At 38.1% G+C, this 21288-nt stretch overlaps 2 protein-coding genes across 2 annotated transcripts; both read left to right on the plus strand.

Moving 5' to 3' along the window:
- Positions 1-229: 229 nt before the first annotated feature.
- On the plus strand, positions 230-10426 carry LOC121236398 (protein NUCLEAR FUSION DEFECTIVE 4-like). The gene is made up of 2 exons (XM_041132824.1): positions 230-725; positions 8953-10426. The coding sequence occupies exons 1-2, from the start codon at positions 273-275 to the stop codon at positions 10138-10140; spliced, it is 1641 nt and encodes a 546-aa protein (XP_040988758.1). The 5' UTR covers positions 230-272; the 3' UTR covers positions 10141-10426.
- Positions 10427-10523: 97 nt separating this feature from the next.
- LOC121236399 (protein EARLY FLOWERING 5-like) lies at positions 10524-12483 on the plus strand. Its single transcript, XM_041132825.1, has 2 exons — positions 10524-11725; positions 11840-12483. Exons 1-2 carry the CDS (start codon positions 11707-11709, stop codon positions 12247-12249), a joined length of 429 nt encoding a protein of 142 aa, XP_040988759.1. The 5' UTR covers positions 10524-11706; the 3' UTR covers positions 12250-12483.
- The last annotated feature ends 8805 nt before the right edge of the window (positions 12484-21288 follow it).

Raw genomic sequence — 21288 nt, forward strand, 5'->3', positions numbered from 1 at the left:
ATTGAGTAAAGGAAAAATATTTATTACAATCTGCTGTGTGCTGCAGCCATCTGTGCTGCGTTTAAAAAAAAAAAAAAATTACATGTGAAGTGTGCGGAGAGTGCACACTCTTGAGTAAATGAAGTGTAAAGTGAAAAAACATCTAGATCTTTCCACGGAAATCTGATGCAGCAGATCAAACGGCTAACGTTGAGATTTCCTATTTGTTCTATTCAATACAGTAGCCGCTTATGATCTGAGCCGAGAGAGAGAGAGAGAGAATAGAGAGAGAAATGGAGATGCCGAGCAGCAGATGGATGGCTACGGTTGCCAGCATATGGATCCAGTGCAGCTGTGGTGCATCCTACACCTTCGGCATCTACTCCTCGGCTCTTAAATCAACCCAGTCATATGATCAATCCACCCTCGACACCGTTTCCGTCTTCAAGGACATTGGCGCCAATGCTGGCGTCCTCTCAGGCCTTCTCTATTCCTCCGTCACCCTCCGTAACGCGCGTCTCCGTGGTCCATGGGTGGTCCACTTTGCCGGTGCGATCCAGTGCTTCCTGGGCTATTTTCTCATTTGGGCCTCCGTCGTCGGGTTGATCCCTCGGCCTCCGGTGCCGTTAATGTGCCTCTTCATGTTTCTAGCGGCTCATTCTCAGACTTTCTTCAACACCGCCAATGTGGTCAGTGGTCTGGAAAACTTTCCTGACTATGGTGGAACCATCGTCGGCATCATGAAGGTAAGTGTACTTGTTTTATGTTTGTTCTACTCTGATTGATCGGAGCTCAGAGCTCTGGTTCTGGGTTTTTCATTTAATCACTTGCATGAGCCTAACGCACCCTTAATTAGGAACCCAAAAATCTTTCTTTGGAATTTCAACAAGCTTCAATTTTTAATTAGGAGAAAGAAAAATTATCCCAAACTGTAAAAAGAATTCCCATAAAAGGTTTGCATGTCGAGCCAAAAAAATAAATGTGATACTCATTCCATTCATAGCGAGTGAAATCGTGACAAATTAGAGCCGTGAAATAGGCAACTTTGTGTAGAGTTACGACAAGTGCACGCAATAATGACTTGCACAATGTGACACTGATTTCTGTCTGTCCTGTTAGGCTGTTCTTCACATAAGGAAATGACTTTATGGCCTATGGGGCACCACCCGTGAACTGTGAAGGCATTAACTTGACTTGTACATCTTTTGCCGAAAAAGGGCGAGAGAAAAAAGTTGAGTTGAGCAATTATACAAGACCAAGTATAATATAGAAGCAGATCTTAATATATCGAAGCAGTTAGTTGGGTCTGATATTTTAGAATAAAATATCACTTTTGAAGATGAATAGTACATCTTCAAATATGAAGAAACACTTAGAAATACTGTAGCTCATATTTGAAGCCACTAGTATTTGACTACTCCAATATGGATGATTCCATCTCTATTTCTTCAAATTTTGAAGATGAACTTGTTAAGATAACAGAATTGGAAACTTTCCTCCGTGCTTTTCATTATGCCAACAGTGGTCTATATATAGACTTTTACAAGAAAGAATAAAGAATAAGCTTGTTACATAACAATAGAGAATAACAGAATACAGTACAATCTGTAAAGAGCTATTTTAAGTGCTGTGGTTGCTCTGCTGTTGGTGCAGTGCCTCTTTGGTGTGCATCTTGAAGATCAGTAGAGGCACATATGTTAATATGCCCCCTCGAGTCCAAGGGGGTGTTAACCAAATTGAGACGAGTCTTGAAGCTGAGGAACTTGTCAGCAACAATTGGCTTGGTTAGAACATCGGCCAGTTGTTCTTTTGAGCTGCAAAAGGCAATCTTTAAAGTGTTTGCTGCAACACGATCTTTGACAAAGTGATAGTCAATATCCATGTGTTTTGTCTTGGAATGATATACAGGATTTGCACATAGATAGGTTGCTCCAAGGTTATCACACCAAAGGGTGGGAGTTTGATGCGATGGAAGGCTGAGTTCTCGAAGTAAGGTTTGAAGCCATAGTAGCTCAGTAGCAGTGGAAGCTAAGGATTTGTACTCAGCTTCCGTGGAGGATCTAGCAACTATTTCTGCTTTTTGGAGCACCACGAGATCATATGCTTACCAAGGAAGATGCAAAATCCTCTAGTAGACCTCCTGTCATCTGGACATTCTCCCCAATCAGCGTCGGAATAAGCTTGCAGTGTGAAGCTTGAATGGGATGCAAAGAAGAGTCCTTGGTTGATTGTACCCTTAAGGTATCTTAGAATTCGTTTAAGTGCAGCCCAGTGTGAGGTTTTTGGTGTGTGCATAAATTGGTAAATCTTGTTTACTGCAAATGATATATTGGGCCTAGTGAATGAGAGGTATTGTAGACCTCCTACTAAGCTCCAATACAGGGAAGGATCATCAAAGTCAGGAGTGTCATATTTGGATAGCTTGATGGAAGAGGCCAGTGGGGATGTCATGGGTTTTGCCTGTAGCATATTGCTACGGGACAGAAGGTGTTTGATGTATTTTCTTTGAGAAAGAAACACACCATTCACAGTATAAACAAGCTCAAGACCTAGGAAGAATGAAAGTTTGCCCAAATCACGTACAGGAAAAGCTATGCTCATATTATGAATCAAGGTATCAATGGCAGAGGTGTTTGATGCAGTAACAACAATGTCATCAACATAGACAAGGAGGAAGATATGAGTGTTACCTTGATTGAGCATGAAAAGTGACGGGTCAGCTTTGGATGGGGAGAATCCATACTTTGTTAACCAAGAACTGAGCTGGGCAACCAGGCTCGTGGCGCCTGCTTAAGGCCATACAGAGCTTTGGACAGCTTGCACACATAGGTGGGATGCTCTGCACTCACGAATCCTTTTTTTTTTTATAAGTAAAAATATTATATATCAAAAAGGAATAACCAAGTACACTGATGCATGCAAGAAAACACCTTGCCCATTGACCCCAATGACCCAAAAAACCCATGAAAAATAACCCAAAATACACTAAGCCCGACCCCGACCCCAACCCCAACCCCTTGTTTCCCGTAGAACTAAAACGCTACCCGAAAAACCAACCCCAACCTCTTATTTCCTCCATGCACTCACGAATCCTTGAGGCTGCTGCATGAAGACTGTATCAGTTAGGGTGCCATGGAGAAAGGCATTCTCAATGTCGAGTTGCCGTAAGGGCCAGCCGCGGGACACCGCAATGAACAAAACTAGAGGAATTGTCGTTGGCTTCACTACGGGGCTGAAAGTCTCAAGATAATCCACGTCGGGCTGTTGATGAAAGCCCTTGGCAACCAATCTGGCTTTACGGCGTTGGAAGGAGCCATCTGCGTTTGTTTTGGTGCGAAAAACCCAACAGCATCCAAGGATGTTGGAGTTCGGAATAGGTGGAACCAGAGTCCAAGTTTGATTGCTGAGGAGAGTAGTGTGCTCTAGCTTCATGACTTGACGCCACTCAGAAAACTTCGAGGCCTCTAAATAACTCGAAGGGTCATCCGGAACAGTGATGTTGGTGGTGAGACAGTGTCGAGATTGGTACGATACGGTACCATCGGTGAAGATTTTGGGTCGAGAGGAGTGGGTTTGTGCTCTGATTATGATCGGAGATCTTGGTGGGACAAGAATTGGGGGAGGACGCACGAGCGGGGAAAGAGATGAGGTGTTTGATGTAGTTAGGGTTCAGGAGGTTGAAGAAGAGGATTGGGAATGGGTAGTGTTTTGCGAGCCTGGGCTTGATAGAGTGGAAGAGGATTGAGTGGAGTTAGGGATTTGTGGGCCTGGGCCGAGAAGAGAGGAAGAGGATTGGGACGTAGGAGAGTTAGTAGTTGGGACTGGGCCTAAGATGGAGGAGGGAAATATAGGAAGTGTAGTGGAAGATGAATTGTGAGACGGAGTAGGGTTGTTGGGCCGGTTTTGAGTTAGAGGAAAAACAGACTCGTGGAAAGTGACGTCCCAAGATATATACATTTTGTTGGTTTGAAAATCGAGACATTTGTAGCCCTTGTGGGCCGTGCTGTAGCCCAAGAAGAGACATGGAGTGGATCGGTAATGTAATTTCTGTGAAAGGTAGGGACGAAGGTTTGGAAAACATAGGCATCCAAAGACTCTTAGAAAATTGTAGTCAGGGTCGATTTTGTAAGCCATGGAGAAAGGGGATTTGTTGTTGAGGGTTGGAGTTGTCTATTTATGAGATAAATTGCAGTTTCAAAAACATCGGCCCAATAAGAAAAGGGAAGAGATGCATGGGCCAAGAGGGCGAGCCCAGTTTCAACAATATGTCGGTGCTTGCGTTCAACAAGCCCCTTTTGTTGATGTGTATGAGGGCAAGAGAGTCTATGATTAATTCCAAGTGATTGACACATTGTAGTAATTGGTTTGTATTCCCCTCCACCATCGGTTTGTAGATTAATTAATTTGGTATTAAAAAATCTTTCAACAAGAGGTAAGAATTTTGTGAATATATGAATTGCATCAGACTTAAGTTTGATTGGAAATAACCAAGTATAGCGAGTAAAGTGGTCGACAAATGAAATGTAGTATTTAAAACCTAAACGTGATACGATGGACCCCAAAGATCAGATGAAACTAAAGCTAATGGCCGATTGTATTGGGCCTGGCTAGAAGAAAATGGGAGCTGGTGGGCTTTGGCCAGCGGACATTCTGGGCACTGAAAAACAGCTTTGGTGGGACAAAATGACAAACACTTGGATCGCAGAAGACGATGAACAACGGCAAGAGAGGGGTGCCCCATCCGACGATGCCATCATTGAGGGAGGGAAGTGGACTCGCTGAGATTTACGGTTGGAGAGGAAGGACCAATGCTTGGGAAGATGTAGAGACCGTCACAGGTTGGTCCGGTGAGGAGGTTCTTGGTTGTTGAATCCTTCACACAGAAGTGGGTTGAGTGAAATTCGAAAAAGCAGTTGTTATCAACACAGAAACAAAGAACATAAATTAAGTTTTTGGCTATTTTAGGCACATGAAGTAGGTTATGCAGATGAAAGGAAGAAGAGGAAGTGGAAAAAGAAGATTCACCGAAATTTTGAATGGGAAGTCCATTACCGTCACCAACACGAATTGTATCACTACCAGTGTACTGCTCGGATGACAAATTCAAGTTAGACAGATCATTGGTGATGTGGTGTGTAGCCGCGGAGTCCGGGTACCAAATATTCTCTGAGTGTGCACTTGGAGTAGTATAGTTGGCAGAGAACTGATTCGAGGCAGAGGAAGGAGCATGAAAACTGGAGGTAGGATCATACTGGTAGGAGTGATTGAACCGATTCCTGCTATGAAGGGCAACGTGACCATACTTGTTGCAAACTTGACAAGTAGGCCGTTGCATGTTGCTCGGTTGAGAACTATTATTGGGAGAGAAGGAGTGACCACCTCGATTGTTAGGAGGTCGTCCTCTGCCACAACCTTGTCTGCCATTGTGAAAGGAACCACGGCCACGGTTTTGAGTTGCTAAAGTGAAGTTGGCTGAGAAATCAAAAGAGGGTGTGGTGAGTTTGGCTATGTGAGTGAGTCGACTCTCATGAATTAAAAGGAGTTCATATAAGTCATGAGAAGTCAAGGGATCAGTGTGGGTGGTGATGGATGTGAGGAAGGATTCATAAGTTGGGCCTAAGCCATTGAGGATGTAAGAGACAAGTTCCTTTTCGGGGATGGAGGTGCCAGTTGCAGCTAGAGAATCGGCGAGAAGACGAACTTTGCCAAAGTAATCAGTGATGGATTGTTCACCCCTAGAGAGGTTGGTAAGCTGGAGTCGAATTTGGAATTCTTTGGCTTGGGATTGGGAGGAGAACATGGAAACCACGGAGTTCCATAGTTCTTGAGCAGTGGAGGAAGAGAGAACATGGCCTAAGATGGAATCTGAGAGGGAAGAGAAAAGGACGCTGACAACTAGTTGATCTGTGCATTTCCAAAGTGAGTAAGCAGGGTTTAGTTTGGGAGGAGAAGTTGCAGATTCAGAGATGAATTCGGGAGGTTTGGGGTGAGTGCCATCAACGTAGCCATATAAATCCCGACTGCGAAGATAAGCAGAGGTCTGGACTTTCTAGAGTAGGTAGTTTTATGTGGTGAGCTTGGTGGTGACTATGTGGGAGAAGGAGGGGGGAGGGTGGGGTGAGGGAAGAAGAAGGAGCAGAGGAAGAGGCCATGGATTCATTGGGACTGGTTAAGTCATGTGGCTCGTGATACCATGTTAAGATAACAGAATTGGAAACTTTCCTCCGTGCTTTTCATTATGCCAACAGTGGTCTATATATAGACTTTTACAAGAAAGAATAAAGAATAAGTTTGTTACATAAAGTAGAGAATAACAGAATACAGTACAATCTGTAAAGAGCTATTTTAAGTGCTGTGGTTGCTCTGCTGTTGGTGCAGTGCCTCTTTGGTGCGCATCTTGAAGATCAGTAGAGGTACATATGTTAATAGAACTGGCATTTGGCTAAGCCAATGGTGGTCATTCAGGAAACCCCACCTACTTTAGTCTCTGGTGTTTTGTTGCAGTCTTTACAATAGAACAGTTGTGCTAAGAGCAATCTCATACGACCAGCCAGATGTTTGGTTTGCTAAGACAATCATGCAGCGGATTAGCTTTAAGGAGCACTGGCATTGATTTAGCCAAATGTGAAAGTCATATTTTAGAGAATGTCCATTAAATTGAGCCTACATTGGATTAGCTAAATACAATTCATTTAAAAGATTAGGTACAGTAAATTCATCTCACATTCCATATATGAAGTGAACTGTAACACCTTCATATTAATATTTCCTCCTTTGCACAACTCCTCCTTCTCTCCTGCACATTCCTTTCCCCGCACATCTTCTTCGCACTACCATCAGCTCCTTATTTTCCTTTTCCTTTTCCTGCATATCTCCTTTCTCCCTATCTCCGCACAGCTCTTTTCCTTTTCATTCCCGTAAAATTTCCCACAGCTCCTTTCCAGCAGGGACTCGGGATCAAACTTTCTCGTTCATGATTTCAGAGACTAAAAAAATATTAAAAATTACCACCTTCAGGATGGAAATCTTTGTTCAAGAGAATGGGAGTATTTTCCCTCAAAACTTCGAGGCTAAATTAATCAGGTTTCTTACCTCAAAAATTTGATACCAAAAGAGAGAAAACAAAGAACAAGCAGATCAAATCAAAATCACAGAGAAAACAAGGAGAAGAGCCAAAGAGAGAGATTCAGAAAAGCAAAGAAATATAAATATCAAGTAAAGCAAACAGCTTGTCCAAACAGGGTAGATAGAGTAAAGTTTAAGCAGCTTTAGCTGTACAAGCCAAATAAATGTGGGCCAGATCGTGCAGAAGACCAGCCAGATCTCCATCAACCCCACCTTCTTTGATCTCTACAAGCACTCTCTCAAGGAATCGTTGAGTACCCATTTCTTGATTTGAACAAGGTTCCGCCATTTCTTCATTGTATTCTCAGAGAGAGAGATGGACAGAAAAAAACATACTCCTTAGAGAAAGAGAGGGGATGAGCAATCCCTGAAACACAAAGAGGAAGACCATAGGAGCCATGGAGCTCGACATGGACTGCATCTTGAACCAGGTAACGAATCTGAGGGATAAATAAAAAAGTATTTAAAAAATATAAATTAATTAAAGAAATATAAATAATAAAAAATAATAATATTTTATTATTATAAAGAGTGTGATAGCTAAATCAATGTAGATTTTAAATTTTGAGTGGTTAGCTAAAAGTAAAAAAGTTATATATTAGTCAAATTTTGAAGATTGGAATGACTAATCTAATGCCAATGCTTGCTGAAGAAATAGCCAGCCACTACAGGGCTTGTTGGCAAGCATTGTTGATCACTAGCCATCTATAAATTTATGAATTAAAAAACACAAGTCACTTTTTCAATGCGATATATTTAGAAGGAAACTACTTGATTTTTTAATATAATAATATTTAAATGGAAAAACGATTAAATTTTTTAAAATTTGAATCTTAAAAATTAAATCTTATCATTTAAGTGATGTGGATGGTGTGCTCATTCTCAAGTCAGTGTGTAGAGTACACCTAATAAAATGCTTACATAGCAAAAATTGATTTGGAAGATAAATTTTAAAAATTGAATCTTACTAATTAAATCTTACCATTTAAGTGATGTGGATGACATGTTCTACACACTGGCTTGAGAATAGAATAACTCTATTTCAATACAATAATATAAATAAAAAATATTATAGCTAAACGGTCCAATAAAAACACTATTTAAATGAGAAACAAGATCTTATATATTTAAATGGGAAAATATATTTTAATAAGATTTTGAAAAATAAGTGCCATTGGAAAAGACAAATTTTAAAAATATGATGGTAAGGAAAAAAAAATAAAGAAAGAATATTTAGATTGAATGGTGAAAGTGAATAGTCAAAATGGAGATTCGGATGTAGGTGGATAGTCAAAAGGGAAAAAAGATGATCTTCTAACTAAATGTTAGCCAAACATTTGTTGAGCCAAGTATGATTGCTCTAATAATCCCTTGGTTATGCATTTTAGCATTGTAGGTAGTGTTCAGGGTTAGATTTCTCTGCACCATAACTAGTGCTTTAATTCAAAAGTCTTTGCCTTCATCCATACAATTTTTTTTTCTGAACTTTACTCACTTCTTCCATGACCAATGATGGAAGAATGGGATGTAGTCAATTGTTTCCTCTAAGGACTATGAGTTGCAAATTGGAAGGAATTTTAAAGCAGATCTAACACCAATTGGCGTAGTTGAATTTCATATTATGTGCAGCATCAGATTAGGAATTCAAAGAGAATGACATGCATTTCGCCTTGCTTAGGTGCTTTGATCTGACTAACTGTTGGCAATGACTAAATTTAACAATTCTGTTCTGAAAAATAAGTTTTCCTTGTGAAGTCACTGAGGATCGAAGAACCTGGCTATTGCTTTGTAGAACTTCTAATACTTCCCTAGTCAAATTTTTGTCATTTTATCTCCTTTCATGAACAGGGCTTTCTTGGTATAAGTGGAGCAATACTAATCCAAGTGTATGACACTCTGTGCAAGGGCAAGCCAATCACGTACATTCTGATGCTTGCTCTGTTTCCTACATTCATCTCCCTTGCGCTTATGTTTTTTGTGAGAATTTATAAAGCAACTACAGGTGATGACAAGAAGCACTTAAATGGCTATTCTTCTGTTGCTCTGGTCATTGCTGGTTATCTCATGGTTCTTATAATTTTGGAAAACGTCTTCACCTTGCCATTTTGGGCACAAATTTCTACATTTATTCTTCTTCTGTTTCTACTCGCATCACCTCTTGGAATTTCAATCAAGGCACAGAAGGAGGACACAAGGAGATTACAACAAACAGATTCAATTGCTAGTAATCTTTTAACTGAAAGTGCCGAGCAAATTACTTCCCCAAAGTTTTCTGCAGCAGAGGATCCCATAGAGTATCATCAAGTCCAAGGTGGAGTGGGGGCCAGTTCAGTTGACAAAACACTTGTGGATGCAGAACACTTGAATCTATTGCAAGCTATGCGTACTGTAAACTTCTGGTTGTTGTTTGTTGCCATGATATGTGGAATGGGCTCTGGGCTGGCTACAATTAACAACATGAGCCAAATGGGGGAATCTCTCAGTTACAGAACCGTGGAGATAAATAACTTGGTTTCTTTATGGAGTATATGGAATTTCCTTGGCCGTTTTGGAGCGGGATATGTATCGGATTATTTACTGCACACAAGAGGTTGGGCAAGGCCATTGTTGATGGCTATTACGCTAGCCACAATGACAGCTGGCCATGTAGTAATTGCTTTTGGTTTTCCCGGAAATTTATATGTGGGTTCAATCCTAGTGGGAATTTGTTATGGTTCACAGTGGTCGCTAATGCCCACGATCACTTCGGAGATATTTGGAGTCAGGCACATGGGTACTATTTTCAACACAATTTCCATAGCAAGTCCTGTCGGATCTTATATTTTCTCTGTAAGAGTGATTGGGTATATTTATGACGAAGAAGCATCTGGTGAAGATGGCACCTGCCATGGCACTGGCTGTTTTATGTCATCTTTCCTGATCATGGCATCTGTAGCTTTTTTCGGTTTCCTTGTTGCTGTTGCATTGTTCTTCCGGACTAAGAGGTTCTATCAGCTTGTTGTGCTTAGAAGGTTACGTTCTCTAAATGACAAGTAAAAATGCGCACTTCATGCACATGTGAATGTAATGAATGAGGCCATCACCTCCTTTTTTTCTCTTTTTTTTTTTTATGATTTATCGTGGGTTTTATATAATTCAAAAGCTCATAATTTACTTATTTCTTTGATATTGATTGAATCATATCTCCGTTTTCAGGAGAGAAGTTAAATTATAGTTTGCCATATTATTGATATGTAAATATAAAAAATCAGTGAATATATTTACTGATTTGTTCTGTGAGCACCAACGACATGTTTAATATTATTCTCAACTCGTTTACTTATTTGTTCTTCTTCTTCTTTAGTTTTAGTTTATTTTTTATTTTTAAAAAAAAAAGAGTGCAAAGCAAGGATCATTTTGTTTGTTCACATTTTTATTTTCCAAGTTTTTACTGAAGTTTTTTGTGCTATTAAGTTTCATGAATTCTCTGAATTCATTTATTTATGTAATTGATGGTCCACTTAGAAAGAGTGATCCGGATATTGATTATGTAGTGATAATGTTGATTCTCTTCTTTATATAGTTATCGAATATTGATTGTCCATATCTTTTTTCATCCTCATTGTTCATACATTTGTATACTTGTATGTGAAACAGAGATTTTGTCCATTCTCTATCCCTCCCATTTGTTTGACTTAAATTAACTTAACTCTTCCAGTTTTGTATAGATAATCATTATAGTTAATTTTTTTCAATATAACCCATGGAAAGTAAGAGTTAGCACTCTGGATCAACTCTTGGATTTCAACCTCTGGGCAACCATTTTCAGTGACAATCCTCGGATTCTCTGCCTAGGTTGATCCTAGAACAGAACAAAAGTCTTATAATGTAACAGGACCTTGAAGCTCCCGGCAGTGAATGAATGAAAAGATGATTGCTGAAATATTGAGGACAGAGTATGCTAAATGCCACACCCTGGAGAAGTGTAAGAGAGCACTAATGGTGTTGTGATTATTTTCTATTGTTCTTTGCTTTGGAGTGATTTCATCTGCAAACAATAATAATGCCTTCCGGATAGTATATCAGTTTCTATTTATATATGTTTTAGAATATTTGAAAGACAGTTACCTATATATACCTGTTATTTTTTGTTTTCTGTGCTTAATTTAGTTATGCTTGGCAGAACGTGTACTGAATCTCAATTGTCTAGTGCTTCTTTGCCATGCTTGAGAGGCTGCTGGTATATTTATGGATAAGTCATTTTAGGCTGCTGTGTTGAGGTTGTATTGGCCTGATGTTGGCAAAGGCCGAGCTGTTTATAATTGGCACTTTGTGTTTGTGTTTGTACTTTTGTACAGGCTGTGTGTACACACCAGTACCAGTGCCTTCTCTTTAGGAGCTGAGGAAAGCTACTGCAAATCATACATTCTAAAATGTTTCTATCACAAAAATAGCTCTTGCCCTTTATCTGGTATATTTATGGAAGAAGAGGAAGTCAAGCACCCAAAGCCTGAAGTAAGATGTGGCTTGTGAAGATCATTCCAATTCTTTCCTGTTTACTCGAGAACGTGCACTCACCCTACGCTGAACCCTACTGGTGCCCCGCCACCAGGAAAGCCACCCATGTTTAAATCATCAATAGGTCTGTCCCTTTTTGCTGTCTAGCTTCTTCCTCAATTGAATATTAAAAAAGATATTTTTTGTTTACTCTCTCTCTCTCTCTCTCTCTCTCTTTGCTGTTGAATTTGAACTGCAGGGCATAGAATTCCCTTGTCTTCTTCCTCGAGTACTTCTGCTTCTTCATCAAAGATAGAGTCAGAAGATGCTGTGGTGGCTGCACCTCCTCCACCTCCACCACGACCACCTCCCCCTTTGCTGGATACTGGCAACATCAACTATAGGGATGGCGCTATTAAACCCGCATCTTTACCTCTACCACCTCCACCTCTAATGCCTCCAAAGCCTGTTGCAGCAAATTTGGTTATGCCATTGCCTGCACCACCTCTGCTGCCGCCGCCACCTGGCCCCCCACCGAAAGAGCAAAATGTGAATCACCTTCCACCTCCCCCACTCCAATTGTCCGCCCAACCACCTCCACCTGGTGTCAGTGGAGGTAAACCAACCTGCATTGTTAGATGGTTTGACTTCCAAGGAGCAAGCAGGTAAGCTCATCTTCGTTCCTCCTACAATGTCATCTATCTTGAAATGCATAAGATTTTCAGAAATGAGATGGATCCACACCTAGCTAAGTAGGCATGTTCTTGTGAGATTTTGAATATTAATGTACAGGGTAGCGTAATTGGGGTTTTCATGCCCAAAAAGGTACATACTTGGTTGGCAATCTAAAACCTGATGGTTTTGTACTGCTATTCCAAGTTTGCACTTAGTAGCTTTAATATCTCCGTTGGGCTGAAAACCCCAACGGAGAAGTCAAGTAACCAATGAAGGTGCATCATCTGATGCTGACACCAATAATTTTTCAGCAACCAAGGATCTCTCAAAATTGGTTCCACCTCCACTCCCTCCAAGGCAACGACCTCCAGTACCTGGACCGCTCACAACTTTACAGCCTGATGTATTACCACCTGGAATATCTAGTCATCCCCCCACCACTACCTCCTCCAGATATGCGGCCTCCATTAGCTGGTCTTGGACTTGCCGGCCTTGCAGGACCCCCTGGAGTTATGCATCTGCTAATGCCAAGGTCGTATGGTCCTCCAGGGCCTCCCCAAATGATGAGACCACCACATCCACCGGGTCTTCCACCTACCTTCCAAGAAGATGAGCATGCTACTAATAGGCCAACTGCTCCTCAGAAATCTTATATATATATATAAATCTGCTGCATCTACTGTTGTTAAGAGACCACTAGCTCAGTACACTCCAGAACTTATAGGTATGGCTAGTTGATCCTCCTTTCCTAGTTATTTATTGTATTTATGTGTTTATATAACACCAACCCACACCACCACCCCCCCCCCCCCAAGTTTTGGTTTTGAACACTAGGGTCAATCTTATTCTGAATTCGTATGTTTACGAATAAACCGTTGGTATACTGGTGCACAAACACGTTAGATTTTTTGCATGCATGAAGAGGTATGATATCAAAGGTTGGCTTTGTTATGTAATTTATGGAGAATTTAATATTATTTCAGGGATTTACATAAATATCAATAAATGTTGAAAATTTCTACTCATCATCCCCACACAATACACTTATTTTTATTTTTTTCTCTTACCGAATGTATGGTGTATGAATTATGAGTAGAAGAATTCAATTAGTATAAGAAGAATAAAACTAAAAATAATAAAAATAAGTGATGTGGAAATGATGAGTAGCAAAGCTCATAAATGTTATATGAATTGCTTCTTATATTTATTGTTCTCCTCCTCTCCGAACTTTGAAATTCTGACAAAGATTCTAGAACTTTTTTGTATTTGCATATTATAATGTCTATATATATATAGTAGTTAAGATTTGAGATCTCATTGACTTTTTCTTCTTGATAAGCTAAGAAATGTCCTATTCATAGTAAAATGGGGCCACAAGGCTAGCTTATATCAACCATGCCATGCAGGCTGATTGCTTTGTGCCAGGAAGATGGTACTACAGATAACTCAATTATGGAGTTCGAGCTGTTTGATGCTTTCCGAAGTCAACCTGCCTCTGCCAAAAGAACTTGTCGCTGGCAATTCATGGAACCGATAAGTCAATCTGCCTTTTACAAAGAAAAACCTAACACCTATTCTACCTCTGACAAATTTCAAAAAAAAAAAAAAAGTTTTATTAAATTTAGAAAATGATTGATTACCAACTTTGAAAATTTTTGCACTGAGGAGATATCAATTATTCAAATAATAATAATAATTCTATTTATCATCTTTTTATTTATTCTTCGCTTATTATTCTTCCATAATATGGTATTAAATAATTTAAAGATTTTTTATTCAATTTCAATAGTCAATTAGTTATTTGGGCTCGTTTGGATAGTAAGATAAAATGAAATAGTTTTAGATGAATTGAATAAAATATAGTTAGAATATTATTTTTTAATATTATTATTATTTTAAGATTTAAAAAAATTAAATTGTTTATTATATTTTGTAGGAGAATTTAAAAAAGTTGTAATAATGATATGAGATGAGATGAAATCATTTCTGTATCCAAACAAGGCCTTAATGTGGCATTATAGACTAATGAGTTGATGATGATTAAATAATGATAAATAATATTTTTTTCTTTCTTATTGTCAAAGTAGCTAGATACATTAACTTCAAATGGAGACCCCCAGGCTCAGTGTTGAAAAGCAAATATTGGTGGATAGTGAACAACTGATGGCAGGCAATATAGAGCACAACCAATTTCATGTGCAGAGATTGAATTGGAGTAATGAGTATATCCTCATTAATGGGTGTTGTATATCAAGAAAATTGCTCTCAATGGGAAAGTGTGGAGCCATAAATTTTTTTTTTTTTTTTGTTTTTTTTTTTTAAAAAAAGAGAACGGTACTTAATTTTATTAATTGTCCTCACTTATGGCGAAGAAATACCGTGGTAACAAATCAAGACACATGGGATTTACAAATATTCAAAGAAAAAACCATCCCATGTATCAAAAATAGAAACAACCTATACAATAAATTAAACCAATAAAACAATCTAAACAAGCCTATCATGTAATTCCGAATCAACAGAACAAAAGACAAAGCAAGCAGAAAACCAACAAACCCTAAAGATTGGTTATTAGCTTAATGCCACAAGATAATGACAAAAATATTGATTAAGGTCACTCTCAATTTATTAAGAGAAAAATAAAGCCACATGTAATGGACAATGTATATTTAGTTAGATTATTGGGTTTTAGTCATTATTTATTATTTAAATAATTAGATTGACAAGTGAAATGATCAAAATATTATTTATTTTAAAAATAATTGGACATTTCATTGGATGATCAAAATACTTTATGTTTTATCCAATGTTCAACAGGTGTCTTAATTTATATATATATATATATATATATATGTATGTATGTATATTATATTAATCATGCATAAAGAAAAAGTTAGTACCTATCCTATTTATCTATTTGGAAAATGCTTTAAGAACACTGAAAGGTTTACTACGAAAGTAATAAATCTTGATGCGATAAAATTTCAACAATTTTATTTTAAAATGAAAGTTGAGATTTAACAAATACTAAGCTCATTTGGATACTATGATGAGATGGAATGATTTGTAAATAATAATAAAATGATTTATAAATTGTAATAAAATGGTTTGAGTTAAGATGTTTTATGAAATTTTGAAAAATGAGAGAAAAAAAAATTAAATAAAAATATTATAAAGTTAAAAAATATTGTTAGAATATAATTTTTATTTTGAGATTTGAAAAAGTTAAATTATCTTTTATGTTTTGTTTGAAAGTTTGAGAAATTTGTAATAGTTCGGTAATGATTAGATGAAAAAGTTGAAAATTTAAAATTAAAAAGTGTTTGTATTTGTAGTATTTGAATGTTGAGATGAAATGAGAGCATCTTGCAATCCAAATGAGACCTAAATGATAGAGTCCCTTAAAAAAATCGTAGGGGTCATTACCCTACTATAGATGTTGCCCTTTGGCCTTTGACAAATTATAGAAATTAAAATGTATATATAGATGTTGTGCTAAACGCATGACTTTAACTAAATTATGGAATTGTCCGTGAACTCCATGTGGTAAAACATGACTGCAACTTGCGTCTCTCTTTCTGAATTTATTTCATATAGAGAAGTGTTAGGTCCATGCACAAATTTTATACAAAGACTTTTACTTGTTGATATGACTTAATACAATATGTTGGATCTATTTTACAATAATAATACAAAGATTTACTATCTGATGGATCTAACTAAATCATACCAGTGTGTGAATTTAAAGTTTTAACAAAGATTGTAAAAGGTTATTTGCATTTACATGTATTTGTAATAACTTTCTTGATGGCATGAGCAACTAATTCCTAGTATACACCACTAAATGACACCACAAAATCATATTCATATTTTAATTTGACCAATTTTGTATTAAGATAAACTTGTTAATTGGTTTGAGGTTTTGTCCAATTTCAAATGAGTACATGAGGTAAACTTTTTTAAAAAGATACTTATGACATGTGTCAAATTTTAAAGTAAGTTCTCCCTTTATTTTTAATTAATTAAATTACAGAAAATTTCAGTCCATCAAAATTAAACCACTGATGACACTGATAAATAGGGTTGGACAATGGGGGCTAGTCCCCTGACTCGCTTGCATGTCCTGCCCGGCCGCTTGACACTGGGGATTGCGGGTAGGATCTCCACCCGTTCGAATATCCACCTGCCCACCTGCCCCGCCTACACATAAAAAAATCTTAATTTTAAGTTTCTAATCCTGTCCCCATCTCTTTCTTCTTCTTTTTTCTCCTTTCCTTATCTTGCGTCTCTTCATTTTTCTTCTTTCTTCCTCCTCTCCTCTCTTCTTCTTCTTCGAGCATTTTCCTCTACCCTCTTCTTCTATGACTTCATGGGTCTCAAGAAGTTCTCCAGATCCTTCTCCTTAAGGTTGTAATAAGTTCGATCCGGTTCAGTTTTGGATATATTTTGGAACCAAACCAATCAAAGTCGGTTTTAGAATTCTGAGAACTGATATAGGCCGATTCATCCTGAAAATCAGAACTTTCGACTTTTTTTTTTGTTTCAAATAGATTTTACATGTGTGATTCAGTTTTTGATTTTTTTGTTGGGCTAGTTGGTTTTTCATACCCAAATAAAAATATTTTTTACCCCAAATATGATAGAACCCAAAACATTATTTTTAAAAACATCATACATATAACCATTAAAAAATTACAATTACAGGATAACAGCTTACCAAGTACTTAGCTTAAAAATATTACAATTACATATTGTCAAATAAAAATAAACCAATCACACATGATTTAACCCAATCACTAGTAGCCACACAACTACTTTTCTTACATCCCTACTTTTCTTGGTCGCAACGCCTTCATTCTCTAGTCATTAACCAGAGATTCACGACATCATTTTCTAATCGTGAACCAGAGACCCATGACGTCGTGTTTTGATTGTGAGCCAGAGATCCACGACTCGTTCTCTGATCGCTAACTAGAGATCCACACTGTCGATACTCTAGCCACAAACCAAAGATCCACAACGTTGGTCTCTAGTCACGAATCATCCATTTGTAAGGCAAGTGTAGGGGCAAGATGTTATTAGGCGACCCCTCCCACATGGTGCCCGGGGCGAACCAGACATACATATAAAATTGGGTAATGATACCCTTACACCTCTTTTACTACTGGTTTATTACTTAGCTATTTTTTTTTCCCTTTTTCTCTTTGAATCTGGACTAAAAATCTCAGAATATGACCTTCTTGCATAATCTAGCAAAAAATAAATTCAATCAACCAGCGTAATTATGTAATTTAATTAAAAATAAATTCAATTTTATAAAAATTGACCTTCTTTTACTCTTTGAGTCAATTTTTTTAAGAATGAATTTATTTTTAATTAAATTATATAATTACATTGGTTGGTTGAATTTATTTTCTTCTAAATTATGCAAGAATGCCATATTCTGAGATTTTTAATCCAAATTCAAATAGCAAATTGTGAACAAAAATAAATAAAACTGAATAGTAAATCAGTAGTAAATGAGATGTAAGGATATCATTACCCTATAAAATTTATGCAATCAATAATTTAAAAAAAAAACTCAATTATTGAAAAATAGAAAAACAATTATCAATAAACAAATCAAGCCAAGAAGCTCAATGTTTTCTATTTCCTGCCTTCATTGTCAACTCTTGGAGCGACCTTCTCAATTTTCGCTAGATGAAAGAAAAATTCTAATCAGACAAACCAATAGGCAGTAACCACGGCAGAGGAGAGAGAAAAAGCCTTCTCATTTGTGCACGCGCCACAGCAGAAGAAAGAGAGCCTAACCAAATATTAGTAAATTACAAAATATGCATAGTTTTATATAAAAAAAAAAAGTCCTACATTAAGCTAGCTAAAAGGTAAGAGATGAAATTTTGAGCTAAACTAAATGGAAGTCAAAAGTCATATTTCGCAGTTTGAAGTCTCAAGTTAAAGGAGCCATTGGTGTGTGTCAATAGGTGAGTCTCCTTTCTGGTGTCTGCAATTCCAAAGGAGGTGAGAAGAAGGATTTTTCTGGCCTAGTGTTTAGTCCTCGGTTTGGAGGGGATAAAAGTCTGCAGTATGGATGATATTGAAGCTTGCGGAGTAACCTTAGGCTGACAGAAGAGGAGGAGGTTGTGATCGAGAATCCTCAGGGCAGTGAAGATGAAGTTCAACGAAAAAGGAAGAGAAGTCTCGTTGGAAAGATTTTTTCTGATCGTATTGTGGGAAAGGAAGTCATTGCCAATACTATGGGGAAATCTTGGAAAATCAGTAAGCATGAGTGCAATCTTCCAAGAGGTGGATAAAAATATTTTTGTCATAACTTTTGCTAATCATGCAGATAAACAACGTATTCTTGATGGAAACCATGGCTTTTTTATTACATGTTGTTCATGATCCTTCCATATGATGGAGTTCTATAAACTGGCAAGATAAATTTCGATTATGAAACTTTTTGGCTGCAAATTCATAACTTGCCACTAGGACAAATGACAAAAGAACGGGGTGTACAAATTGGTGCTTCTGTGGGTCGTGTTCTAGATGTAGATGTGGCGGGAGATGGGATTGGTTGGAGAAAATTCTTGAAGGTGAAGGTGGAGGTGCAGTTGCAGTTGCAGTTGCAAAAGGCAATTGCGAGGAGAAGAATTATAATGGTGCATGGCAAGAAGGTATGGCTCAATTTCAAATATGAAGAACTTTCGGAGATTTGTTTTAACTGTGGATGGATAAGTACATGGGGTGAATGGTTGTTTGAAGGGTGGCTGGGGAACAGGTTCAGATAATAGTTCTAATACTTAGTTTGGTCCTTGGTTACATGCTGAGGATAGTTACCGGCGGAGGTCTCCTTTTACCTCTACAAAAGCTAGTTCCGATGGTCGTGAGGATGTTTCGAATGATCCAGTGATGGAAATGATGAACAGAGAAGTGGAGGGTTCTGTTGGTAGCACTACCGATGGGCGACTGTCGAAGGATTCAGGCCAGGGGTAGTTCAAGAATTTTGATGGTAGAGACAGGTATGGAACTAAGGGAACGTGTGGCATTAATGTTGAAATAGGAGAATTGGGTACGTTACAGGCAGATTTAGTGGGCGACGTTAGAGAGAGTTTGAATATAGGCGAGAATGAAGGGATACGGGAGCAGTTATCGCAGGAAGTGGTTATGCGCTTTAAGGGGGATGAAGTTTTAAATGTGGAAGAAGGGAAGGGTGGGCGGGAAGCCATTACAAAGGAGATAGGCCAAGATGGGCTGGGTGACTCGGGAAGGGCTGCTATGAAGACTTGTATGGATAATGGGCCCAATGCCACTTATTCATTGAAGGGTAGCTTATTCACAGAAAGTCAGTTATGTGAATAGGAGAAACAGAAGGTATCAAAGGGACCTCTCCCAGTGCTAAACCAAAAATCTCTCAAAGGTGGCAGAAAGTGGAAGCGTAGAGCTCGTGGTCAAGGGAAAGTGTGTACTGAGGTAGGTGTTCGATCTAGTACTAAAAGACTTGCAGAGGTTTTGAATGAGATCCATGCAGTTGATGAAGGTGCAAATAAGGGTAAGAGGGTTGCAAATTTGTATTCTGATGTTATGTCTAGTGAAGCGGTGGAGGCTAGTTGATAGCCCCGCCAAGCATTTTGAAAATATTAAGTTGGGATTTTCAGGAGCTTGGGAACCCCGAACAGTTCAAAACCTTTGTTTACAAGTGAAGGCTAAAGGTCCTAATGTGGTTTTCTTGATGGAAACCAAGTTGGCTCAGTTCCGTGCTACAAACATTGCTAGGAAAGCTAAGTTTGAGGGTTGTGTAGTGGTCAATGCAGTGGGGAGAAATGGGGGTTTGATGGTGATGTGGAAGTAGGAGGTACGGCCTTGTTTGTATTCAAAACCCACCTCAACTCATCTCATCTCATCATTACAACTTTCTCAAATTTCCACACAAAATATAATAAACAATTCAATTTTTTCAAATTCCAAAACAACTTTCTCAAATTTTCACACAAAATATAATAAATAATTCAATTTTTATTCTACTATTCACAAACCATCTCAACTCATCTCTAAATCCAAACCACTCTTAGAGCTAGTGCATTTCTCTTATAGGCATATCAATGTGTTTATTAAGAGTGAGGACGATGACTCAAGATGGTTGCTCACCTGTTTCTATAGGCATCCTGATACTAATCAGAGAAAGGAGGCTTGGAAGCTACCGCAATCTTTTAAGCATGTGAACTTGGGATGGTGTTTAGTAGGTGACTTCAATGAGGTGTTGTCCAATGATGAGAAGGTGGGTGGCAGAATGGGGTGTGAAAACTAGATGAGATTGTTTAAGGGGTTATTGAGCAAGGCAATTTATTTGATTTAGGCTGGAAGGGGTGGAAATACACATGGTGTAATCAACATAAGGATGAGTCTTTTACTAAGGAAAGGCTAGATAGAGCCCTGGCTAATAAAAAATGGATGGAGGATTTTTCTAAAATTAGAGTAGAAACTTTGACTGCTTATGCTCATATCACAGGCCTATCCTTCTTGAGTGTGTGCATGGGAGGGGCTATGATGTAAGGAGTCTGTTTCATTTCATGTATGAGGCTAGTTGGAGCAAGGAAGAGGGTTGCAGTAACACAATTGAATCAGCATGGCAGAGAGGGGTTGGTTTGTCGAATCACTTGGAAAGTTTGCAAAGGAAACTTGAAGGATTTAGTAAAGGGCTTTAGAAATGGAGTAAAGACTTAATTAGAGAAAGAACAACAGCAATTAAAGAAAAAACTAAAGTTAAGTCAATTACATAGGAATGGGTGTGCATAAAACATGATGAATTTTAAAAGGCTATAAAGTGAGTTGGGATTTTTGTTAGATCAAGAAGATACAAGGTGGAAACAAAGGGCAAAAAAACATTGGTTGGCACAAGGGGATAGGAATACTAAATTTTATCATGCTTGTGTTAATCAAAGAAGGAAAAAGAATTTTATTAAGAAGGTGGTGGATGGGGAGGGTAACCTTTTGTCAATTAAGGAGGAGATTGCAAAAGGGTTTTGAATTCAT

Source organism: Juglans microcarpa x Juglans regia, chromosome 6S (genome assembly GCF_004785595.1).
Source record: "Juglans microcarpa x Juglans regia isolate MS1-56 chromosome 6S, Jm3101_v1.0, whole genome shotgun sequence".
Classification (NCBI taxonomy): domain Eukaryota; kingdom Viridiplantae; phylum Streptophyta; class Magnoliopsida; order Fagales; family Juglandaceae; genus Juglans; species Juglans microcarpa x Juglans regia.

Coding starts and splice junctions, on each gene's coding strand:
- LOC121236398 (XM_041132824.1), top strand. CDS start 273: ATGGAGATGCCGAGCAGCAGATGGATGGCTACGGTTGCCAGCATATGG. Junction 726..8,952: donor CCATCGTCGGCATCATGAAG/GTAAGTGTACTT, acceptor TTTCATGAACAG/GGCTTTCTTGGTATAAGTGG.